At 39.9% G+C, this 22,807-nt stretch overlaps 1 protein-coding gene across 1 annotated transcript in view; it reads right to left on the reverse strand.

The window, feature by feature from the left end:
- Window positions 1–22,807, reverse strand: part of arhgef12b (Rho guanine nucleotide exchange factor (GEF) 12b) — a 42,120-nt gene that overhangs the window by 9,087 nt on the left and 10,226 nt on the right. The window contains exons 2-30 of the mRNA XM_061056113.1: window positions 22,191–22,282; window positions 20,300–20,398; window positions 19,793–19,842; window positions 18,675–18,732; window positions 16,971–17,167; window positions 15,489–15,566; window positions 15,070–15,183; window positions 14,118–14,228; window positions 12,551–12,676; window positions 11,782–11,880; window positions 11,282–11,392; window positions 10,714–10,812; window positions 10,555–10,597; window positions 10,201–10,306; window positions 8,858–8,995; window positions 8,725–8,757; window positions 7,884–7,998; window positions 7,663–7,768; window positions 6,917–7,153; window positions 6,637–6,787; window positions 6,374–6,543; window positions 6,136–6,282; window positions 4,968–5,053; window positions 4,216–4,341; window positions 3,149–3,263; window positions 2,925–3,025; window positions 1,789–1,866; window positions 1,528–1,603; window positions 1,205–1,372 (exon numbers count right to left, since the gene is read on the reverse strand). Of these exons, the coding sequence (XP_060912096.1) occupies window positions 1,205–1,372; window positions 1,528–1,603; window positions 1,789–1,866; window positions 2,925–3,025; window positions 3,149–3,263; window positions 4,216–4,341; window positions 4,968–5,053; window positions 6,136–6,282; window positions 6,374–6,543; window positions 6,637–6,787; window positions 6,917–7,153; window positions 7,663–7,768; window positions 7,884–7,998; window positions 8,725–8,757; window positions 8,858–8,995; window positions 10,201–10,306; window positions 10,555–10,597; window positions 10,714–10,812; window positions 11,282–11,392; window positions 11,782–11,880; window positions 12,551–12,676; window positions 14,118–14,228; window positions 15,070–15,183; window positions 15,489–15,566; window positions 16,971–17,167; window positions 18,675–18,732; window positions 19,793–19,842; window positions 20,300–20,398; window positions 22,191–22,282 (3,230 nt within the window). The remainder of the gene's footprint in view (window positions 1–1,204; window positions 1,373–1,527; window positions 1,604–1,788; window positions 1,867–2,924; window positions 3,026–3,148; window positions 3,264–4,215; window positions 4,342–4,967; window positions 5,054–6,135; window positions 6,283–6,373; window positions 6,544–6,636; window positions 6,788–6,916; window positions 7,154–7,662; window positions 7,769–7,883; window positions 7,999–8,724; window positions 8,758–8,857; window positions 8,996–10,200; window positions 10,307–10,554; window positions 10,598–10,713; window positions 10,813–11,281; window positions 11,393–11,781; window positions 11,881–12,550; window positions 12,677–14,117; window positions 14,229–15,069; window positions 15,184–15,488; window positions 15,567–16,970; window positions 17,168–18,674; window positions 18,733–19,792; window positions 19,843–20,299; window positions 20,399–22,190; window positions 22,283–22,807) is intronic.

The raw sequence follows: 22,807 nt of genomic DNA on the forward strand, positions 1-22,807 counted from the left end.
CCGCCCTCATTTTCCACTGAGATGTGAAATCTTTGTATTTCTGAGTCTGTAAAGGAGCTTCCAGTAACGCACAAATCGTAATTTTTGTGTCACTGGAAGCTGTTGCGGTTAGCGGGGTGAAACTACAACGCTAGTTCCTCATATTTTGGACCTCTGAAGCTACAGACCAATCACAGATCAGTGGGTGGGAACTCACCATATTCACCGCCATATTGCTTGGAAGCTATGCTAACAGGCTCTATGGAGAAAGCTGATTAATAAAGTACTTCTGATTCTGAGTGGCCTGCGGTGCTGTGCATTCTGGGATTTGGTGTCTTTCATCCACATGAGCCAAAAAGACACTTTCTGCCTTTTCTCGGCCAAGAAGGCACCAACTTCAACATTGATTTCACATTTCTAAATATATGACCCAATGTCAATACAGATTCATGTTTCAACGGGTGAAGTATCCCTTTAAGATTTTATATAAACAGGGACTTATAAAGAACAAAGTAAGCACAGTGACGAGCAAAACAGACTCAGAAAGATTAGAGTGGTGCTTTTGCTAAATGCTAACACCAACATGATAACGTGCTAATGAAGACAACACTACCTCTCAGATGTTGGGCAATCGTTTTGGTTGTTTTTAACTGTGTGTTCTTTCTCAGTTTGCTCTGAGCACAAAGTGAAGCTGAGGCCGATGGGAACCCGTTTCTGAGGTTTTCCCTTTGTAAACAAAAAATATTGGACGGGTGACATTTTGACCTGGTGATTGCACAAACAGGATCATTTGAGGAACCACTAAAGTTATTACAACTCATCCCCGCCCAGAAGTATGTGTGTGTTCATGGCACTCCGTTCCAGTAGCAGTCGAGCATTTTGTTTCAAACCGCTTGATGGTGGCAGAGAATTAAAAAAAATCATCCTTTGGGGACGCTGAATATTTGTGAAGAATTCCACTGCTTCAAAAAAACTCAAACTGTGAAAACTCATGGTAGGAGTTCTTCTCTAGAGGCCGTAATAAATTGTGGTAAAAAGAGTTTCCATCCAACAGTTGCTGAGAAAGTTCAGTCTGGATATCTGACAACCTTTTCAGAAGTGCCAAACCGCTTTATTTTGTTCAGAACGAGGATGGATTTACGACAGCATGAAGACATTTTCAGTCCAAAAACAAGAAGCCAAAATACCAAACTGAAAAACATGTCAGAGCGAGTGAAGTTCTCACCAGTGGCTACAGGACGAACCAGCACAGTGTTGAGTTTGATGACCGGGCTGAAGATGTTTTTGGTGTCGGCTGCACTGGCCGGGTTTTTGCCGTGCAATTTGAGGACCAGACGCTCGTCCTGTTTCTGCAGCAGAACCAGAATGTCCTCCAGCAGGAGCGTGTACAGCTCTGAGAGGAAATACAAATGCATTAAAGAACAGGGAGGATGCTGTGCAAAGAAAACCTTTTTAACACATTTGAAGGTTTGAAGGTTGGCCGCAATCTTCACAAACAGAACATGAAATATACGGTGGAAACATTGGCAGACTCATTCAGGGATTCACCAATTATTTTGTCTTTGTTGATTTTCCAGGAGAGCGGCCCCTCGTGCACCATCTTCCTCTTTGTCAGGTCCAGATTCTGAAAAGGCAGGAATCAACTTTTAAGAACAATCTGCTACCTTTTGACAATCTGCCATGACGGGAAAAAAAGGGTCCACAGTTAAAGGAGGCTGTAACGTATTAGAACAGATTTAGTTTTAATTTGAGCTCATGATCTGTAATGTTCAGACCGTCGTGGATGAAAACGTTTTTTAGTTTTTTTACCTTCAGCTCGAGGATCATGGGGTTGTCACTCTGTTTGAGTGAGGAGATGTCTAACCTTCTCTGGTACTCGATCAGCCTCTGTGGAGAAAAGAACAAAAACACACCAAATGGTAAACTCATCATTTGACTGGAGTTAAGTCATTTCAGTCTCATTCTTTCTTTCTCATTCAAACAGGTTTTCTTTATGAATAATTATGCATCACATCTTAGTCACACAGTGCACAGTCTCTAAAAACCTCCCGTCCCCAAAAACAATCCCCCCCAAACTTGTGCACAGCATAGATAGACTTGTTGTGTTTTGTTTTCTTTGGAGGGGGGGGGGGGGCTTTCTATGCCTTTATTTTAAGAGACAGGACAGTGGACAGAGTTAGAAACTGTGGGGGGAGAGGGCTGCTGGTGGTTCAGTGGTTAGTGTGCACGTCCCATGTATGGAGGATAGTCCTCCTAGCGGGCGGCCCAGGTTCAAATCCCACCTGTGGCTCTTTTCTCGCATGTCATTCCTCTCTCTCTCACCCTGATTTCTGACTCCACTATCCTCTGTCCTGTTCCTCCAATTGGGGCGAGAGAGAGAGAGAGAGTTGGGAACGACATGCAGGGAAGGAGCCACAGGTCGGACCCAAACCCAGGCCGCCCACCCTCGAGGACACCAGCCTCCTCACATGAGGTGCGCGCACCAACCACTAGACCACCGGTGCCCCAGCACAGTTTTTTTTAAAGATGTTTTTTTGGCCATTTCTGCCTTTTACTGAATGGGACAGCTAAAGAGAGACAGGAAATGTTGGGAGGAGAGAGTGGAGGGTGACATGCAGTAAAGGGCAGAAGTCGGACTCTGACCCAGGGCCGCTGTGACGAGGACTGTAGCCTCTGTACATGGGGTACGCAACATAACAGCTAGGCTATCTGTCGCCCAAGCACAGCCTTATATCACAGACAAAGTGGGGTATCGAAACCGTAAATTAAACACATTGTAAACATCGATACATACAGCGAGTAAATGGATTTCATTTTTGCCTTCCAGAATATATTGGATATTCTCGGCCACACATAATAAAGAAACCGAGTCCATACTATTACTAAGTGTCAAATATTCCACAGGTCACAGGTCGAATATGAACTTGAGAAAAGAGTTTTGATACCTGTTTGTTTTCAGCCTCTTTGACCGCCTGGTTTACATGGTTGAGGATCTTTTTGCAACATTCTGTAGCTCTCCGCACTTTTTCTCTCTCCTCGCCGTCTTCTGTGGGAAGGTAAATAAACACAACGAGCAGCCTCTTTCAACAAAAACCCCAAACACTCCTCTGTAAATAATACACTACTCTGAAAGGTGATCAACCAGAGGAGTGAAAGCAGTTTAACCTACCTGTGTATTTGGCGATATTGTCCAGCAGAAGTGGGTACTTGGTGACTCTCTGCATCTCTACAGGGATGATGTCTTTCAGCTGCAGCCTGCGACACAGACGGTTACTCTCCGCCTCCTGAAGAGACACAACAAGGGGAAATATTGAACGACATACACAAAGATACAGTCAATAAATCAGACTTGTCGTTATCATTTTCAAAGGGACACTCCAGAGGCCTGATTCACCAGAGTAACATAAGGTGAAAGGCAGCATTAATTTGTTCTTAAAATCCCTTAAAGGTCACATATTATTATCCTTTTTCAATCAGTGTAAATAAGTCTCAGAGCTCCTCAAAACATGTGTGTGAAGTTTCTTGTTCTGAATCCACTCTGATCCTGTATTTGATCATGTCTATAAACCCCTCTATTTCAGCCCTGCTCAGAACAGGCTGTTTCTGTGTCTGTACCTTTAAATATGTAAATGAGCTGTGTCTGACCACGCCCCTTCTCTGGAAGGGCTTGGGTGTACTCGGTCTTTCTCGCTCCATGTCCTATTGTTTACGGTGAGAAGGCAGACTCAGAGGGCAGAACAAACACCTAGCTGTGGGAGTGTCACCCACCTGGGGGAGGGGCTACTGCCCTTTGTGATGTCATGAAGGGAAAATCTACAAACGGCCTGTTTGAGCACACATTTTCTGAAAAGTGGAGCAGGGAAAAGACGGAGAGGATGGACTTTTCTCATCATTGGGGGGTTTGAAGACAGACTAGGGATACTTACTAGAGTTAGAGAAACATGGTGAAGTGGATTTTGTATAATATGTGACCTTTAAAAAAACTGCCCTCCTTGACCCAAACCTTTTATCTTTATGTCGTCTGCATTGTTATTTATCTGGGCTTTTTATGTATATCATTGTTTTATCAAAGTCTTGTACTTAAGATGGAATTAAGGTTTGCTTTTGTCACAGTTGTATATAGGATAATAATAATTGTGAACATGATCGTTCAAGTTGTTCTTGAACACAAACAGTCACTGAATATTTTTGAACACATGATGAGAATAATTCTTCTTCTGGATAAAACTGTCCGACCCGCATGAATAAGGTGAACCTCTGGTCTTTCTTCTTTCTGCTCTTGATGAGCTCCAGCGCAGACGGTTGGTTGCTGCAGAACGTCCCCACCGCTCTTTTAATCTTCTCCTCTTCCTCCCCGCTGAACTGAAACCAACACACACACACAAAAAGAACATTTACAGGTACCAGGAGAAACTAAAATACATGCACCAGTAAAAATATCAACACCAAAGGTTTACATATCAAGTGTTTGTCATCCTTAGATTTCTATTGCATATCATGAATTACATATTGCATTGCATATAAAGCACTTCAGCAAAGAGAAAGATGACTGCCACACTGCAGGGCTCCAATAGTCTAGAAATGTATTTCACCAGGGTGATGTGTCGAGCACACCTGCTCTTCATCAGACTTGCCCTGGTTAGATTAGTGACTTATGTTTGCTCGATTCAGCACCTGCCATATTTGATTTGGCTGTGCATGTTTTCTTCTTTGTTGCATATAAAGCACAACATCTAGTCTCACTCTCATCATCAGGACGTCAAAACATTGAGGATGTTGATTAAGAATTTCAAAAAATGGATTTTTTTTTTAAGGTTGTAATGTTCAAAATTACATTCTTCGTTTCAAACTAAGGAGAAGACAAGAAACAACGAGCTGCACACGGTCGACTGGCTAATTGAAATGGTTAAAACGACCATAAACCCCCCCTAACTGATAAGTCATATAAATCATCTTAAACTTCTACCATGAATGGAAAACAGTCTTACCCATGCCAGGAGATCATCTGCGATTTGCCCGATCACAGACGTCTCACTTCTCTTCCTGATTGAGGTCATCTGCTCTGTTACAGAAACTGTGGAGCAAAGGGAGAAGACATTTAAAAAAAAAACTGGACATCAGAATCTGCTAAGACCCGGTTAAATGGAATCAAATGGATGACTGGGGGTCTTTAAAAGTCATCAGTAATCATGAATAACATCAAAAACTTAGGGTTACTGACGTTGTATAAATCAACCATGGAGTATTTTATTTCAACCAAAATTTAAAAAAAAAGTTTTATATGGTGTTTGCATGTACACTTAATCATAAACGATCATTAACTGAGGGGCGTGGCCAAATGGATCACCAGGTGTCCCCTTGAAGTCTGAGCCAAAATCATAAACAGTGATTGGTTAAATGCCTCATCTGAGGTGGGATTCATTGCTTTGCAGGGGCGTTACCAGACTTCTTGGACTGGGGTGGCCCAACTGGGGGAACTGACTTGGCCTGAAGTTTGTGAACACATATTTACCCCTTCTGTCTGCACTAACACATCGACTTTTTATTTATTTTTTAATTTTTTTATGACCAACATTTTTTAGTGTTTTCAAATGTTTTACAACAGTACAATACCAGACAAAAAATGATATAGAACAATACCCAACAAGGGTAACACTATCAATGCAAGACAAAAAAAAAGACAAACAGAAAAGAAAACAAAAACAGACCTGAACAACAAAAATTATAATTAAGTTAAATTAATTACAGGAATAAAGCAGGACGATTAAAATATATGTAAATAAATAAAAACGTAAAAAATAAAAATAACAAAATTCAACACCGACTTTTTAAGCAACACAAGATAATGGCAACGCATACATCTTCAGTCTTAATTCTTTTAAGGACTCAAAACAATATGTCCGCCCAAAGTCACAATTTAGTATTTAAAAACATCTGCACACTGAAAACTATGAGCTGCTTGCTGCAACAAAGCCTGAAAAGTAGATTTCAACATACAGTAAGTCCCACGTCTGGCAAGGCAAATAGCCAATAATAGTCAAGGATTTTGGGGTGGCCAATAAGATTTCAAGGGGGGCCCATGACACCCCTTTGGACGCGCCCCTGTTGCTTTGAAAAGTATTTGTATGTGTTGTTATTTTCTGTGTGTGACATCACCGTGCAGCTGAATGATTTCCTCCAGGTTGATAAAGACGTGTTTGAGGTCTTCTGGAGGGAGGATCCCGTCTCTGTTCAGCCTCTGATAGAAAACAGAGTCCAACACCTTCAGCATCCTCAGGTGAGCGCGCTCCGTGTAGAACAGCTCTGAGGACAGATGAAAGCGGGGATGCACTGTAAATATATGCTTTTGTATCATGTCACACTCTGAAGTAATGATGTCAGGCGGATGACTCACCGTTGATGACTTCCTGCCGTTTGATCTCCTCAGGTGTTAAACTGGCCAGGACTCCTCGACTGACCAGACTCTGCCAGTTCAAAGGATCCTCTTCGCCTCCCTCCACCTCTCCTCCGAGGTCGTCTTCGCTCTGGATGTCCCCTGAACTCACCGCACACTGCACCTCCATCCTACAGAGACACAGAGTTTGTCAATCAAAACTTTACTTGTTCAATTTAACAGTCTAGAAATGGTGCATGATATGACTAGTGTAAGTTAAATACCTGAAGGCATCCTGGTCTTCTTCCTGTAACTGCTCCAGATTAGAGGGGCTGAAGTCAAACTGCGTGCTGGTTGGACTGGAGACGGCGTCCTGGTGGTCTCCAGGCTGCAGACCTTCGCTCGGTCTGGTCTGGATGCAGAACGGAGACAAATCTGCAAAGAGAAAAAAACGAAAAAGAAAATCAGTTTGGATCTTTTCTTTTGTTCCTGGTTCATAGCAATATTACATTTTCATCTTCTTCCGTCCCAGAATTCCTAAAACCAAGAAGAAATAACTCTTACTGGAGTCTGAGTCTTGTCCGCTGGTATCCGAGGTCAGACAGGTGGGCGAGCTGTGTGTGGGAGAGGTGGTGGAAGGCAGGGATAAGACGCTGGTGTCTGAACCCTCGCTCAGCTGATTTCCACGAGTCCGTCCAGAATTTGATGAAGAGGAGGAGTCCGACTGCTCGGGGATGCAGACGGTTGGCTGAGGAAGCTGCTTTGGCGACCGCTGCTTGTTAATTTCCACGGCCTTACCGACTGCAGGCAAACACAAAAGAAAGATGAAAACATAAAAATTAGGGCTGTCAAAGGATTCATTTTTCAAATGTCTTAAAATGTTGTCTTTGATTTATTGCATGTTTAAGATTGCATTATTTTGCATTTCAAAACAGTTGTGCTTATTTTTTTACTGTCTTAAGCTAAGGGTAATTTACTTCCTGTTTGGATACAAAGCCTGCTTTTATTTTGAAAGAAAATGCTTGATGGTCACAACGTTGAATTAAGCACAATAAAAGGATCGATAACTAAATGAAAACAGCAAGAGGATGGTAAAAAAGTGTTTGATGTCACAAGGTGGATTTTATTGTGACTCTTCTTCTAAGCAGTCTGAAAAAAATGTTTGCCTTGATTTGTGACTTTAACCACGTCGTGATTATTGCGTTATCGCTGACGTTACACCAACACCTCTCACATACACACTTCAATATGTAAAAATAAATCTCTTCTAACTCCTCTAAGAACATTAAGAGTTAAACTTTCCTTCCCACCTGAAGTTGAATCCACTCTGCTCAGACGTCGTGGCGGGCCGAGGATGCTGGGAAATCGAGGCCTTTTCACCTTCTCCTCACCGTCCTTCTCAGACTTGATGCTCTTCTGCTTGTGGGAAATAAAACACAATAGAGATATTATATGAATAGATTTGATGTGTGTTGTCTGCATCTAAATACTTTTCACGTTTACTTGTGCTTTTCTAAACTTCAGATCGGACCTTAATCTTGGGCAGGAAATTGATGCGAGCTCGTTTGTGTTCCAGACCGCGCGGCTCCTTCACTTTCACCCCGAGGTGCTTCATGTAGGTGAGAATCACATACTGCATTGTTTGGCTGCAGAAAAGAGGACACACAAACACGAAATGAAGCAGCAGATAGTTCATATTTATCTTATGGTGATACTAAAAAATCTACAGGGTTCAACTACAGATTGATTTTATGATATAACAATGCATTAATTAGCCTCATACTTAAATGACAGCTACTCAACGTTTAAGGTATTGTAGATATGTATATATTAAAGGTCAAAATGCACTTTACCATGTCCCTAGTCTGTCTACAAACCACAATATTATGAGCTAACTCCATCTTCTCCGTCTTTTCCCTGCTCCACTTTTCAGAAAATGTGTGCTCAAACAGGCCGTTTGGAGATTTTCCCTTCATGACATCACAAAGGGCAGTAGCCCCTCCCCCAAGTGGGTGACACTCCCACAGCTAGGTGTTTGTTCTGCCCTCTGAGTCTGCCTTCTCACCGTAAACAATAGGACATGGAGAGAGAAAGCACAGAGTACACCCAAGCCCTTCCAGAGAGGGGGCGTGGTCAGACACAGCTCATTTACATATTTAAAGGTACAGACACAGAAACAGCCTGTTCTGAGCAGGGCTGAAATAGAGGGGTTTATAGACATGATCAAATACAGGATCAGAGTGGATTTAGAGGAGCCCTGAGACTTATTTAAACTGGATAAAGAGGAGGAGAATATGTGACCTTTAAATCAGATAAAACTTAGCAAGAAGAATACTATTTTATTTCCCGATCATTTCTGATTCCTTACTTACCACTTCTCCTCCTCTGTAGGCTGTGACGTCAACCTGCAACAGACAACTCAAGGTGAGCAAACAACCAATCAAATGAGGAAACTGAATGGATTCCTGTGCATGTCTTTGTGTTTATGAGCGGTCGGGGACTCACAGGATATCCTCTATCTTGGACAGGATGTGTTCGGCACAGGAGCACTCCTTCTCCAAGACTTGTTGGTTTTCTCCGCGCTCTGAGTCCAGCTTCGACAGCTCGTCTTCAGCCAGAGTCAGACCCATGCTGCGCTTCTGTCTGCACACACATGAACACGAGCACATTAACCCTGTAAGGCCTAAACCGTCAAATTATTATCCGAGAATTTTAATTCTTTGAATCTGGAGTCGTTATAGAACCTTCTGAAAATAAATTGAATAGCACACACCATTTATGAGTTTTGTTTGGTATCATATTTGACACATACGTACACAGTGCATTTGTTTAACTACAGGAAGTTCAAACATTTTGTTTCCACCTCTGAGAATCTCTACTTTTCATTTTGACCATTATTGACAGTTAATGTTGTTGTTGTATACATCCTTGTTTCAGTATTTATTTAGGTACTCAGGTACTCAAAGGGGGCACTGGTAGCATAGTGGTTAGTGGCAAATATACAGAGGGTATAGTCCTCCGAGCGGGCAGCCAAGATTCCAATCCGACCTGTGGCTCTTTTCCCGCATAACATTCCCCACAATCTCTCTACCAGATTTCTGACTCTATTCACTGTCCTATCTCGTAAATAAAGGCATAAAAAGCCCAAAAATTTACTTTGAAAAATGTCTTTGAGTGCATGATTTATAAATTGATCAGTTTTTTGTTTAAGTAATTGACAAAAGAAGATTATGAGTCATTGACCCATGCAAACATCCAATAACTATTTGCATTACAACAGATTGCATGTTAAAAAAAACACAAAATGGACTATAAAAATCCCAGTTTCCACTATAATATATCAACTGGTGCCCTTTGGGCCTTTAATTATTTTTACTTCAATATGCAAGAGAGAATGCATTGCTTTAGGAAACACATGATGCATAAATTACAAAAACTGATCAAAACACCTAAAATACCTGCTGTGTCAAAAATGTATACAAACTTTTTCAACATGATTTTACTTCAAAAATATGACACAAAATAGAAGTTAGTTATATATTGCCTCAATCCAGTAAATCTCTTTCTTGCGGTATCAGATACAGTTTTCCAAAATTGGACATTTACAGCAGAAACAGGTTGTTGTATTGTGTTATTCAAGTTTTTTAACAGAAATCAATCAGATCACTTATCAAAAAATTGTGTATCAAATAGGATTCATTTGGTATCATTGGCTTAAAACCTTGTCAACATGTAAACATATAAACACATTGTCTTCTTTATGTGTTTTTTTAATTAACCTGTAACAGATTTAATTCATGGTACATAAACATAAATGATTAAAGTCTGAAAGGTCATAAAGTTCTTACCTGAAGTCTTCCAGGTTCTTGTTCAGGTCGGGTAAGAGGGAATCCTGTAACGTCTGAGTGTACTGTTTGCAGACGTCTTCAGGTATTAACTCCAGCCTGCGCTTCTCTGTGCAGGGACACATAAACAAGTCCAGATTGTCTAATCCTCTTACATTTTACAAGTTAAAAATACCAAACACAAATCTTTCGGAGAATGGCAGTTTTTCCCCCCAATGCCATAAATCAATGCCAAAAAGATTCCTGCAGCATTTCAGAGTTACGTACAATGACTAAATGTGATATATCTATTTTGTTTGAAGTCAGTTTTTTTTAAATAAATCTGACGCATATAAGAGTGTTTTTTTTGTACCTTACCCAATTCTGTTGAAATTGCCTCTGGCAGCGATACTTTAAGGTTCTGCAAAATAACAAAAGAAAGAGGCTTCCATCAATAACGACATAAAAACTATTAAATAAGACAGACATTTGGTCAAACAGCAAGGGAACTGACGTGAACTAAATCAAATAACTTACTGCTGATCGATCCATAAAGAGCGAGTGGAATTCAATGAAGAAACGTCGGCTCTCTTTGGAGCTGGTTTGCTTGTGCATTTCAGCATAGAGATAACAGAGCTATAAGAGGAAGAGATTTTATTGCTGTTACTGTGAAGTTTCTTATCTCATTAAGAACATAATACATCCTCAAAAACAAACACATCTCAGAAACTACGTTTTTTTCATATAAGTGTAGGTATTCCACAAGGATCCATCCTTAGCCCACTTTCATTTGTTTTAAAATATATTAACTCTTATTCCAATAATACAGAAGCTCTAAGAGGACATGTATCCGTACATTTTATTTAACTTTTTTCTGTTACAAGCAGTCATTTTCACTTGTCTCTCGAGAGCTCTGATAATTTATCTCGGAGTTGCAGTGCTGGTTTTCTTATGATAACGAGTTTGTATCTGTGGTTTTCTTAAGATCTCCAGAAATGTACAACTTATCAAAGGATAACCAGCATTGTTTTCTCAAAATAATACAGTCACAAATAAGATCATGTGTCAGGAATGTGTCCACAAGTTGGTGTGTTTGTGTACATACCAAAGGCACAGGGTCAAACTGTGAGACAACATGATGGAGGAAGACCGCGAGGTGAGCCGGCCGAGATTTCAGTAAATCCAAAGTCTCGAAAGAGCTACACGGTCCATTAATCTGACAGACAAGAGAGGGAGAGAGAGAGAGAGAGAGAGAAGGGTCAAATCGACTTTTTCGAGGGAAGGTAATATTAAAGTTCATCAGCAGGGTTTGCTTTTATTTACCAGGATTTTAAAGAAGTAAATAAAAATGAACATCAAATTTGGATACACACTTAAATCTCATAATTAAAATCAATAACGTAAACAACTTGCTTAAGTGGGATTCACCAAATGTATCTGGTTGAAAATATCTTAAATCATAGTTTTCAGTCCAGACAGTCATGGGAAAAATGTTTGTTGTTTTAAAATTTCAAAATAAAACGTTCCTTTAAATGAAGATACTGTAATCTGACATCGCTAGCATTTTTTTGTCCTTCAACTGCTTAGAACCATTTGTTGAGGTACCTGCTCCTGCTGAGAGTCAAAGTAGTCGTCTTCTGCGCCAATGATCTGAGGGTTGAGGAGGTAGGGAGGGCTACCCACAATGCACTGGGCACTGGATTCCTGAGGGACATATTGGTGTATTTAGCGGCATTGACAGACAAAACTCGAACACTGACACACAAAAGGAGTTTCAGGATGACCAGCATGTATCGTGAGTATCGTATGTAGCAATGACCCCGTCTTAAAATCCAACGATGCATGTCATGATTCATAACTGACCATTTGATATCCCTTTTGATTTCCCTTTGAGTGTGTTGAGTGACAGTAGGAAACAAACACATAACAGCAAAGGTGTAAGGGATAGATTCAAATGTGTTTTTTAATACTACATTTGGGGTCTCACTTTTTTAACTGGAGGAAGATTTCAATACAGAAACCAAACAAAGACAACTCACAGACTCATTTTGCCCGATATAAGTTTGATAGAACACTAAAGAAATATCGATCATATCATGTTGCACTGTAAATAACAACCTCTACCCTGCGAAACAAGTACAATGCAGTGCCTTTGTTTTCATTTCTTGTAGATTTATCATAAACTATTAAGGATGATGACTTTGAGCTGCAGCCTCAGACTTTTAGCACATCTTTGACTGTAGGTTAGCAATCAGGGGCTTTCACTAAAAAAGTAACTTCTGCTTCAAAACGGGTCAGAGTAATTTATTAAGGAGCTAAAAACTCAGAATAGTGAGTGTTTCTTTCTGTAAGTGTGTAAGAAAGCATTTATCACTGTGTCTGGGGTCTCCTCAGTGTCAGGCGACGAGCAGAAGTTGAGTGCGTCTCTGCGGCTGATGTCGGGGCTCTGGCAGGGCGTGTCCTTGTTGCCAGGACTCTCTGGGAGGGGGCTGCCATGAATCTAGTACACACAGACAGATTATTACACACAATGAACAACACAACACTTAAGCCAAATTGATTGTTTAGTCTGGGGCTGAATGCTGGGAAATCCCCGGGGATTGAAAAGAAGGACAATTTCATCGCTATTTATAGAAGCTGTGATAAAACTGATTGTTATTACAAAGGAGTCTGAGCCAGCAGCATTTTCAGACAAACTTCCTGATGGGGTTTTTTTTAACATCAGATCTGAGCCACACTTACAGTACACTGTTAACAACACTCTCTGGTCAACAACAGCACCCGATCCCTGATATTTGTTCTGTAATATTGAAATTACATGGCGACCGCAATTGATGGGCTTCAAACAAAGCCTCTACAAAAAAAACAATGGGTGACGTCACTGAGACTGCATCCATGTTTTACACAGTCTATGATCAGAACTGTCAGAAACTGAAGACATTCATCAACTGAAAGATCCTTTAGCTCAAGAACATGTCTTTAAAGGCTTTATATGTGATTTTTTGATCCAGCAGATGTCGCCCTTGAGCACCAGCATGAAATCAAAACAACTCGCGCTGCATTGTTGTGTTAGCATGCTAATGCTAGCGATCTTTATTATGCTCGTATCTTCACACTGCATGTAAATTTACCTGAAATGAGCGTGATCTAGAAACACAGTTAAGCAGTGAGTACAGTATGTTATTCTTCTTTTCTCTAGTCCCTCAATTAAACAACTTTTATACACGAGGGGAGGAGTCAGCCGGCCGTCCGGGCGATGTAAACAAAGTGAAGATAGGACTCTGAAAACTCTGAAAACATCACAGACAGTGGGACTCGGGTGTTACACCCATTGTAGAGAGTCATGACTCACAGAGTTATTTTCAGAGGATATACTTGATTTCTACATTTAAGTGTGAAACATCACATATAAAGACTTTAATAGACGATAGGATCAACAGCATTAAGCTCTTACTAAAAGTTTAAGACAGTGTGCAGACAACACAAACCAGGTTAAGTACTAAAAAAAAAGAAAGTACTTCTGATTTTTATTTTAAGTTTAATTATGTTGTAACTTTAAGGGGTCACTGCTGACTTACAGAACAGACTCCTGTTGGTATATTCAGAATGAACACATATAGAAAAATACATTTATGCATATTTCTTAATATGAATCGTTAAAACTGTAGCTCAGGAGGTAATGAGAGAAGAGAAGTTTCTGTTTTTAATATGTCTAGGCTGGTGTTTGACTTTAAAGTATTCGTCCTGTTTGACTAAGAGTCAAAGATTTTAATATTTATTACAGTGTGAGGAGCTTGAAACAGTCCATGTTTGGTGGTTTTGATTGACTTTGACTGAAAGCAGCTGCCACAAAACAACACTTGACAAAGAATGTGACTACAGAGTGCTGTTGGGTAACATGGTTCACCACACTGAAGGCTGCAGTCTGTCATTATACCCACAGAGTTATTGTTGGTCGAGGGCCCGTCGTTACCGCTGTCACCCTGCAAAGACGAGGTCTGTTCCCTCACAGGAGGCCCACCGTCCCCCTCCTCAGCTGCTGTGGCTCCGACCTAAAAAACACACACGTTTGAATCTCATTCACCTTCGACCAGCTGCAATTAACACAGATCCTGTTGACTAAAGAGGCTGCAGTGACCTGAGGTAATGTGAAGTCTGCAGATGTGACAGGAGACATCAGGATTAGTTTGAACTTCAGAGTTAAAATGTCATCCAGAGTGTGAGCGACCACAATGATTACATAATGCTGCATTCACATTGAACCAAGCTGACAGGTGGTAGTTTGAAAATAACAACTTCTGGAAGGACGGCAGAACAAATAAAGCACGACTTTATGCTGAAATGTTGTTGCTGATTTGTTTATGAAGAATGGATAAAAACATGAACATTTGTAAATTATTTGGTGTTTTATTTCATGTAGTTTTTCTGGTAAAACATTTAAATTCTGCTTTTTGTTGATTATCAACTACAAACTAAAAATCAAAGTCAAATTCCCTCTAAAACATAAACAAATCACTTAAAATGATTAATGCACCTGTAAGAGTTTTGGGTCTGTGCCTCTTGGTTAACATAGTAACTGAGCAACACAGTATGTCTTAAAGGTACAGTCCACACTTTCAACTGTTACAGACTTTCAAAGTGTATGGGAAATGTCTGGTTGTTGTCCCAATTCAAATTTTGTGACAGAGCAACATAAAGGAAATGTTATCACAGAGGATGGAAGAAGTTGATGTTATCTTTGTCCTCACATTCGGTCTGCAAGACGGGCTACAAAAACCTTTGTTGAAGTTTAGTCGGGACACTGAAGAGGTTTTCTTCCTTTGCTGAAACAAGCGGGCTAACGGTGTCATAACTGCATGCATATCTTTTGTCAACTGTGCTGTTCTACTTCACCTGGAACACGGCTTTGCTGAGCTGCTCCTGCAGAACAGAAATGTGCTTTTTGACCTCTTGGATCTCCTTCAGTAGTTTAGGCCGAGGGTTTCTGCTGTACTCCTCCTCCTTTGCCTTTTAACAAAAAAACACATCCCACAGAATCCTCAGTAAAGCAGACATGAGCCACACAGGAAAAAGTGCTGTCATTATCGTTTTCTTAATAACGTTTTGACATGATTTTAGGTCTAAAGTGCCCCAGTAAAAGGTGAAAACATAAAAAGGCAGTCAAATCAAACTCAATATGTTCAGGAGTTTGTGATATTTTGTATTCATGTGCAAAATCTGTTAGAATGACTTTGTCTGAGGAAATACACTCATGAACACACATACATTTACACACATATATATAAACACAGTTTCACTTCATTAAAACATACCTGCAGGTCCTGTTGCTCCTTGGTTAGCATTTTTTGCAGGATGTCGGCCTTCTGGCTGAGCGTGGTTTTGTTCTCGTCCTAAAAGAGGAGGTGAAGAGAAAACAGTCAGCTACTCTGACAAACACATGAATGTATAACAGTTTTTCTAACGGCTTAATGTGATTATAGAGATCTTCAAGAAAAGAGAAGTGAGACAGTCAGTGGATGATGAAAAAGAAGAACTTGGACGGAAGGCAATAATTATTCCAGGGTACAGTTAGGACCTTTAGCCACGTTTACATCTGTGCGTTTCTTTGAATACTGAAACTGAATTAAAAAAATAAATTGGGAGTCCAGTCTGCAGTCCAGTGTTACAGAGAGAGACGACGTGTTGACACAGTGCAGCAGTTTTTGGTAAGGGGCTGGCTGTAATGGACTGAAACGTCTGAGCTTATTAAAAATAATGAGCTGCAGGGGTTTACCGACACAGATAAGCTGCTGATATCATGAATCTTACAGTTAAAAATAACAGCATTTTGGAGAAGTTTAGTCTGAGTTCACCACTGACACCCAGCAGACAAAGGAAACACAAACACCAGCCTAGACATATTAAAAACAGAAACTTCTCTTCTCTCATTACCTCCTGAGCTACAGTTTTAACTTTTCTATATGTGTGCATTCTGAATATACCAACAGGAGTCTGTTCTGTAAGTCAGCAGTGACCCCTTAAAGTTACAACATAATTAAACTTAAAGTAAAAATCAGAAGTACTTTCTTTATCTCTGGTGAAATATGAAAATTAACCTGGTTTGTGTTGTCTGTAAACTGTCTTAAACATTTAGTAAGAGCTTAATGTTGTTGATCCTATCCTCTATTAAAGTCTTTATATGTGATTTTTCACACTTAAATGTAGAAATCAAGTATATCCTCTGAAAATAACTCAGTGAGTCATGACTGTCTACAATGGGTGTAACACCCGAGTCCCACTGTCTGTGATGTTTTCAGAGTCCTATCTTCACTTTGTTTACATCGCCCGGACGGCCGGCTGACTCCTCCCCTCGTGAATAAAAGTTGTTTAACTGAGGGACTAGAGAAAAGAAGAATAACATACTGTACTCACTGCTTAACTGTGTTTCTAGATCACGCTCATTTCAGGTAAATTTACATGCAGTGTGAAGATACGAGCATAATAAAGATCACTAGCATTAGCATGCTAACACAACAATGCAGCGCGAGTTGTTTTGGTTTCATGCTGGTGCTCAAGGGCGACATCTGCTGGATCAAAAAATCACATATAAAGCCTTTAAAGTTACAACATAACTAAACTTAAAATAAAAATCAGAAGTACTTTCTTTATCTCTGGTGAAATATGAAAAGTAACCTGGTTTGTGTTGTCTGTAAACTGTCTTAAACTTTTAGTAAGAGCTTAATGCTGTTGATCCTATCGTCTAATAAAGACAAAGAGCTGATACAAAGAATATTTTACTCTTCTTTCTTACTCACCCCGTCAGCTAGAGAGGGGCTGCAGGCTGGGTTGCCTTTCTCCCCACCTGGCAGAGCAGGTGAGTGCGGCGCGGAGAGAGAGGAGGGTGTGCTGACCTCTGCTCCGTCCTCCTTCACCTCCTCCTCTTCCTCCCCGAGGGGGATCTGAGGGAGTCCCGGAGGCCTCCCCAGCACTGTGAGGGCTACATATGAACCCGCTGCAGGAGAGGAGTCATGGGAAAGGAATGAAGGGAGGATGAAGAAGAGACAGAAAAATGCTGACAACGTAAAAAAAAACCATCCAAGCCACCGTGAAAACTTGATTATTAAAACCAGCTGAGAGACAGAGCCCCGTCAGGAGAATATTTAACCACATAAAAGAAGAAAGAAGAACAAAATGGTGACATAATGCAGATTATTTGTCATGAATTACATGTTTTGTCTAAGCCAGCTGTGAGCACAATGAATGGGGAAACCCCTCTTCTCCCTTTCATGAATAAACCTCAATAGTTATTTCCCACAAGAAATCAAAGATTTTAAAGCTCAACCCAAAACTTGACTGACTTACAAGTGTCTCAACCAATCAAAGCAAAAGAAACTGGCTCCAGAGATTAAAAAAAAAAAACCTGAAATTCTTCAGTTTTACAATTCCCTTAGCAGACGCTTTATCCAAAGTGGTGAACATCAGAGAGTAAGAATAACACAAGCAAGGATCTAGAGAGGAGGAAACAACGTCAGGAAGTGAAAAAAAAAACAGCTTTGAGTCTGATCAGACAGACAGGTGCTGACAGGAAGTGACCAGAGGTGCTGACAGGAAGTGACCAAAGGCAAAGCATTCTTGCTTTCTTTTTCATTTTTTCTTTTACATAAAAATTAAAGGCAGGGTTGGTCATCTTCAAAAACTAGCATGATTTAGAAAGTAGCATTCCCTCAGTGCTCCTCATCATCCCCTACAAAGCCCTCCACAACCTGTCTCCCCCCCTACCTGTCTGAGCTCCTCCACCGGCACACTCCCACCCGCACTCTCAGGTCTGCGGATGCAAACCTCCTGTCCCCCCCCCCCCCTGCTGGACCAACCTTCGGTCCTGGGGGGGGCAGGGCCTTCTCCATTGCCGCTCCCACCCTCTGGAACTCCCTAAAAACATCAGAGACCCCCCCACACTCACTTCCTACAAGAAATCCCTAAAAACTCACCTTTTCATCAAACTGACTCTCATCCTCTTCCCTCCACACTACTTCTATTTTGTATTGTTCTCTTAGTTTTTGCTTTGTTTTTTTTTGTTGTTTCCTGTCAAAGCGTCTTTGAGTATTTAGAAAAGCGCTATATAAATCTAATTTATTATTATTATTATTATTATAAATATCATCAGTATCACAAAGTGAATAGGTGACATCAAAGATGCAACATCCATGTTTTGTTTAACATCTTAAGCCCTCACATAGAGTGATCATGAAACACCTTTAAGTCTTGCTTTCACCTTATTACTGTACAAAGAACATTTTCTCAGTATGGCAAACAAGTCAGTTCAAGTCTGTGCAGAATAAGATGAAGCAGCAATGAGATAAAAACTGCAAGGCAGAAATAGCAATAAAGAAATACCAAGATAAAATAGTTTATGAGAATAAAATAGGAAACATGGAAATTTTACAAAATAGAAAAAACAAATTGAATGAAATTTAAATTAAAATGTGTAAACTGAGATGTATGTATAAGAGCATACTTACATTTTATGAGCTTTACAACCTCTATGTGGTTTGAATGTGTGACTAAAGTCCCGTTAACCTGTCAGAAAATCAAAAAACGATTTATTAAATTTGACTTCTGACATTTGTCCTCACTGAGTAAACACATTTAAAAATAACAGATCCATATTAAATACAGTTTTGTGTTCATTTTCTGCAGTGAGATAATTTTCCTGCTTCACAGTTAATTCTTTATATGAAGGCAAACATAGAGGTTCAATGCCAGGCACTGTAAGCTAACCTGTTATGTCTGGTGTATTATTATCATAATATATTAAAAAATAATGATACAACACCTTTAAAAACAGATATTAAGAAAGTGCTATGGCAGACGAAGCAAAGGCATGAGCTCAGGAAATATTCAAATAAACATCAAACAGAGGCGAGTCAAGAAATTAGAAAGTATGAATGCAAATACAAGAGGTAAAAGTGATAAAATATGGAGCTCTTCTAAGGCAAAAATTTGTTTTTATAAACTCAGCTTAATTTTTCAAATGCTGTTCGTACAAACATGCAGCCCAAAGTGTTTCACAAAGTCACAAACAAAAGAGAAATATGAAAAAATAAATAAAGAGACTAAAACATAAAACAAGAAGGTAAAAAAATACAACAGTAAAAAACATTAAACTCTAAGAAATCAATAAAGTCAGTAAAATTTTAAATCATACAAAATAAAACTATTGTTAGATTTAACAATAGAAAATGTAGCGTTAGAGTGAAGATAATCATTTTAACACGATTTCCTGAACACAAAAAGTGCTCGAATTCGATTGGTTTTCAGACTGGCTAGGTTTAAGTTTTAGATTTGTTTCTGCAGAGAAGAAAATGAAACTGAGCAAACTCTGTGAAAAAGACTTGAGCTAAAGGGAACAGTTTCGCTGTTGAGTTTCAGAATCCACCACCGTCCTCGTCCTCGCTCCGACCTTCGACCTCAGCGGCGAGGAAGTGTGGACAACAGGAACACAAAAGGAGAAATCCTTCCCTGCATGTTATCCCATATGCTCTTCAGTAAAGTGTCTCGAGATAACACTTAATGTGAATTGGCGCTATACAAATGATTGACTGATCCTGAAAGTAAAAAGAAAATAATCAGAGCTCACCTTTATGATCCTGTCTCCTGTCTGAACACCGGCTCGCATCGCAGCTCCATCTGTACCGCCAAAGAGAGAACGGGGTCAGAGATGTTGTCTTTACATGTTTTTGAGACCTTGTTATGATGTGTGTGTGTGTGTGTGTGTGTGTGTGTGTGTGTGTGTGTGTGTGTGTGTGTTTCCATACTTGTCTTTCTATCTTTGTGAGGACTACACTCCATTTACACCTTAACGAGGACGTCTGTGCCGTATGTGGACATTTGGGCTGTGCTTTACTTTTAAAGGTTTTTTAAGGTTTCTCACTCTCAGCTCTATTTTAAGGACTAGGGTTTCAGTTAGGAAGCTGTATTTTTTAACGTCAAGGCCAGGGCATGCATTATGTCTATGAGGGTCCTCACAAGTACAAGAAAGACAGTCTTAAGTGTGTGTGTGTGTGTGTGTGTGTGTGTGTGTGTGTGTGTGTGTGTGTGTGTGTGTGTGTCCGTGTGGGTTTCTGTGTGTTTGTGTGAACCTTACCTTCTTTTACCAGCTGCACAAACACAGGATTGTCTCCACTAACAGTCAGTCCAAAGCCATTTTCATCTCTCTGGATTATCACACACCGCTGGACAAGACCTGTTAATTACAAACACATAAACATACAGCTTTTTACATAAACATTCTTTTGTTATTTTCTTCACAAGGGGGGGGGGGGGGGGGGGGAACAGGGAAAGACAGAGTGGTCAACGTTTCTGTCCAAACTAAAGAGTCGAGTCTTTAAAAATATTGCTCCTGATAGATGTTTTTTTTTTTTTTTTTTAAATCAACGACTCCATCCATGCCAGAACTTGAGAAATGAGATCAACATCTAACTTGTGTGTTCATTATCTTACCTTTAAAGAGTGTACCCGATAAGTTAGTTTAATTTAGAATTATCTGAAAAAATAATGAATAAAGTAGTTTCTTTCCTCATACTGCTTCACTTGTTTGCCTAAAAGATATTCTTGCACAAAAAGCCCGGTGTCGTCACTTGTGGGAGAAAAAATCTGCACACAGGAAATGTCAAATCAAGACACTGAAACAGAAAAAGGATTTGAGATAGAAAACTGTTTTTTTCCATGGTTACCCCCAGACCAGCTACTTGGTCTTATTTACATTTATCTGAATGTTTTAATTCATCATGAACCCAGTGAAAAATGGGTCTATTGTGCGATTTAATGGGTTTCACATTGATAATCAAAGAGAACGTCTGTCTGCTGGAATGTTTTTTTTTAGCTGTATTCAGAACACCTGGCTGAGGCGGAGTGATACACAGAGTGAATAGTCTCCTAGATAGTTCCTTATCAACACAAATGGAATGGTTTTTGTCGAATCAGATTACTTGGTTTCAAACAAAGTCTTTAATAATATTTCTATGAATAAAACTAAAACTCCAAAAAAATGTGTTTATTTATTTTATTCCAGTGACAATTTGGGCAATCCCATGACACGTACAAAGGGCAGAGCTAATCACATCCATATATGACTGTTGTCTTGACTGGAAGCAGTGCCTCCGTGTGTTAACAGAGCTGAGTCAGTCATACGTCTTTATTCACCGACAGTCCGATAACTGCGGTGACCATCTGCTCTTTTCTTCCTGTCGTCACTGAGGAAGTTTAGAGACTCACAATCAGCCTCCTAGTCTGGTTTTTTTTCCTTTTCCTGCTCCTGAGTGGATAATTGGTTGTCCTCCGGCCTCCATGAAGGATGCCTCAGAGGGTGAAGAAAAGGGCAGGAAGGATTTATGTCAAACCCCGTAACCGTGACAACCACCTAAACGACTTGTTCCTGAGTGCCGACTACACCTACACCATGTCTGTCCTCCACTACCGTACGCCAGCCTCTGTGGTTAAGACGTTTTAACGATTCAAATGTAGAAATTAAAATCAAATGTGTTGTTAGGAGACAAACTGTTTATCTGTATTATCCTATTTTAAAAACTCAAGCAAATATTCACCTTTGAAAAGAAACTAGAAAATATTTGGGAAAATGTATTTTTAAAGTGACAACAGCTGTAATCAGTATTAATTGCTGATTTTTATTTGTTATGGCTTAATTATTTTACTTTCAAATCTAATCTTTATGTAATAATAAACACTGTTAAATCTGAATTAATTCAACTTAATCATGGGCTTCTGCGTAGGTTGTGATAAGTGAGTTAAAAACACTAAAAAGTCTAAAAAAAAAAAAAGATTGTTTAGTTTGTGCCAAATCACATTTCAGCTTTGTGTTTCCACATAGACCGTCGGACAGGACTGTTGCTCCACAAAACAGAAGCTGCAGCAAAGCTTCAGAACAAATGAATACACAATCAAATCAAACAACATTAAACTGTAAAAACAAAGAATCAAAGTCTGAGGACAGAAATGAATATGAATGCATCTCTTACCTGTCGGGTCGAACTCGTGTTTGAGGGAGACGGGGGATTTCTCATTCTTGGGTTTCTTGTCAGTGGGGTCGTGGTTGAGAATGCTTGGGGTCCTTAGGAGACAGACAGAGAGTAAGGCAAACACTTAAAATAATAAGAATAAATAAATATCTTCAAATTTCACAATAACTGTTACAATCAAAAATAAAACATTCAATATATAATGAATATTTCCAAAAATCCTATCCATTCAAATGTTTTAGCAGTAAACTGTAAAGACATGGAGACGGTATCGCTCTTCTAGACTAGTGCTCTAGAAAACAAAAGTGAAAAGTTGTTATGATACGAGAAGACCATTTTCACACCGCTGTCGGTCACCACTCGTATTATAGGTCGTCTACTGATGGAGAATAATGTCTGATGAAAAGTTGAAAATGGCGCTGGCGTTGTCATTTCTTGGTCTTTAAGTGGAAAAAGAAAAGAAGAGGCGGAGGAGAGAAATAAGGAGAAACCGCACTAATGGGTGAAAGCATGGAGACTACAGAGACATGCTCAAGGGGAGAACCTGAACCTGTGAGGAGAGCTGGAGAGAAAAGAAACCTCTGAACAGTCGAATCAGCCCAAAAAAAGGCCGACGG

Source organism: Labrus mixtus, chromosome 14 (genome assembly GCF_963584025.1).
Source record: "Labrus mixtus chromosome 14, fLabMix1.1, whole genome shotgun sequence".
Taxonomy (NCBI): domain Eukaryota; kingdom Metazoa; phylum Chordata; class Actinopteri; order Labriformes; family Labridae; genus Labrus; species Labrus mixtus.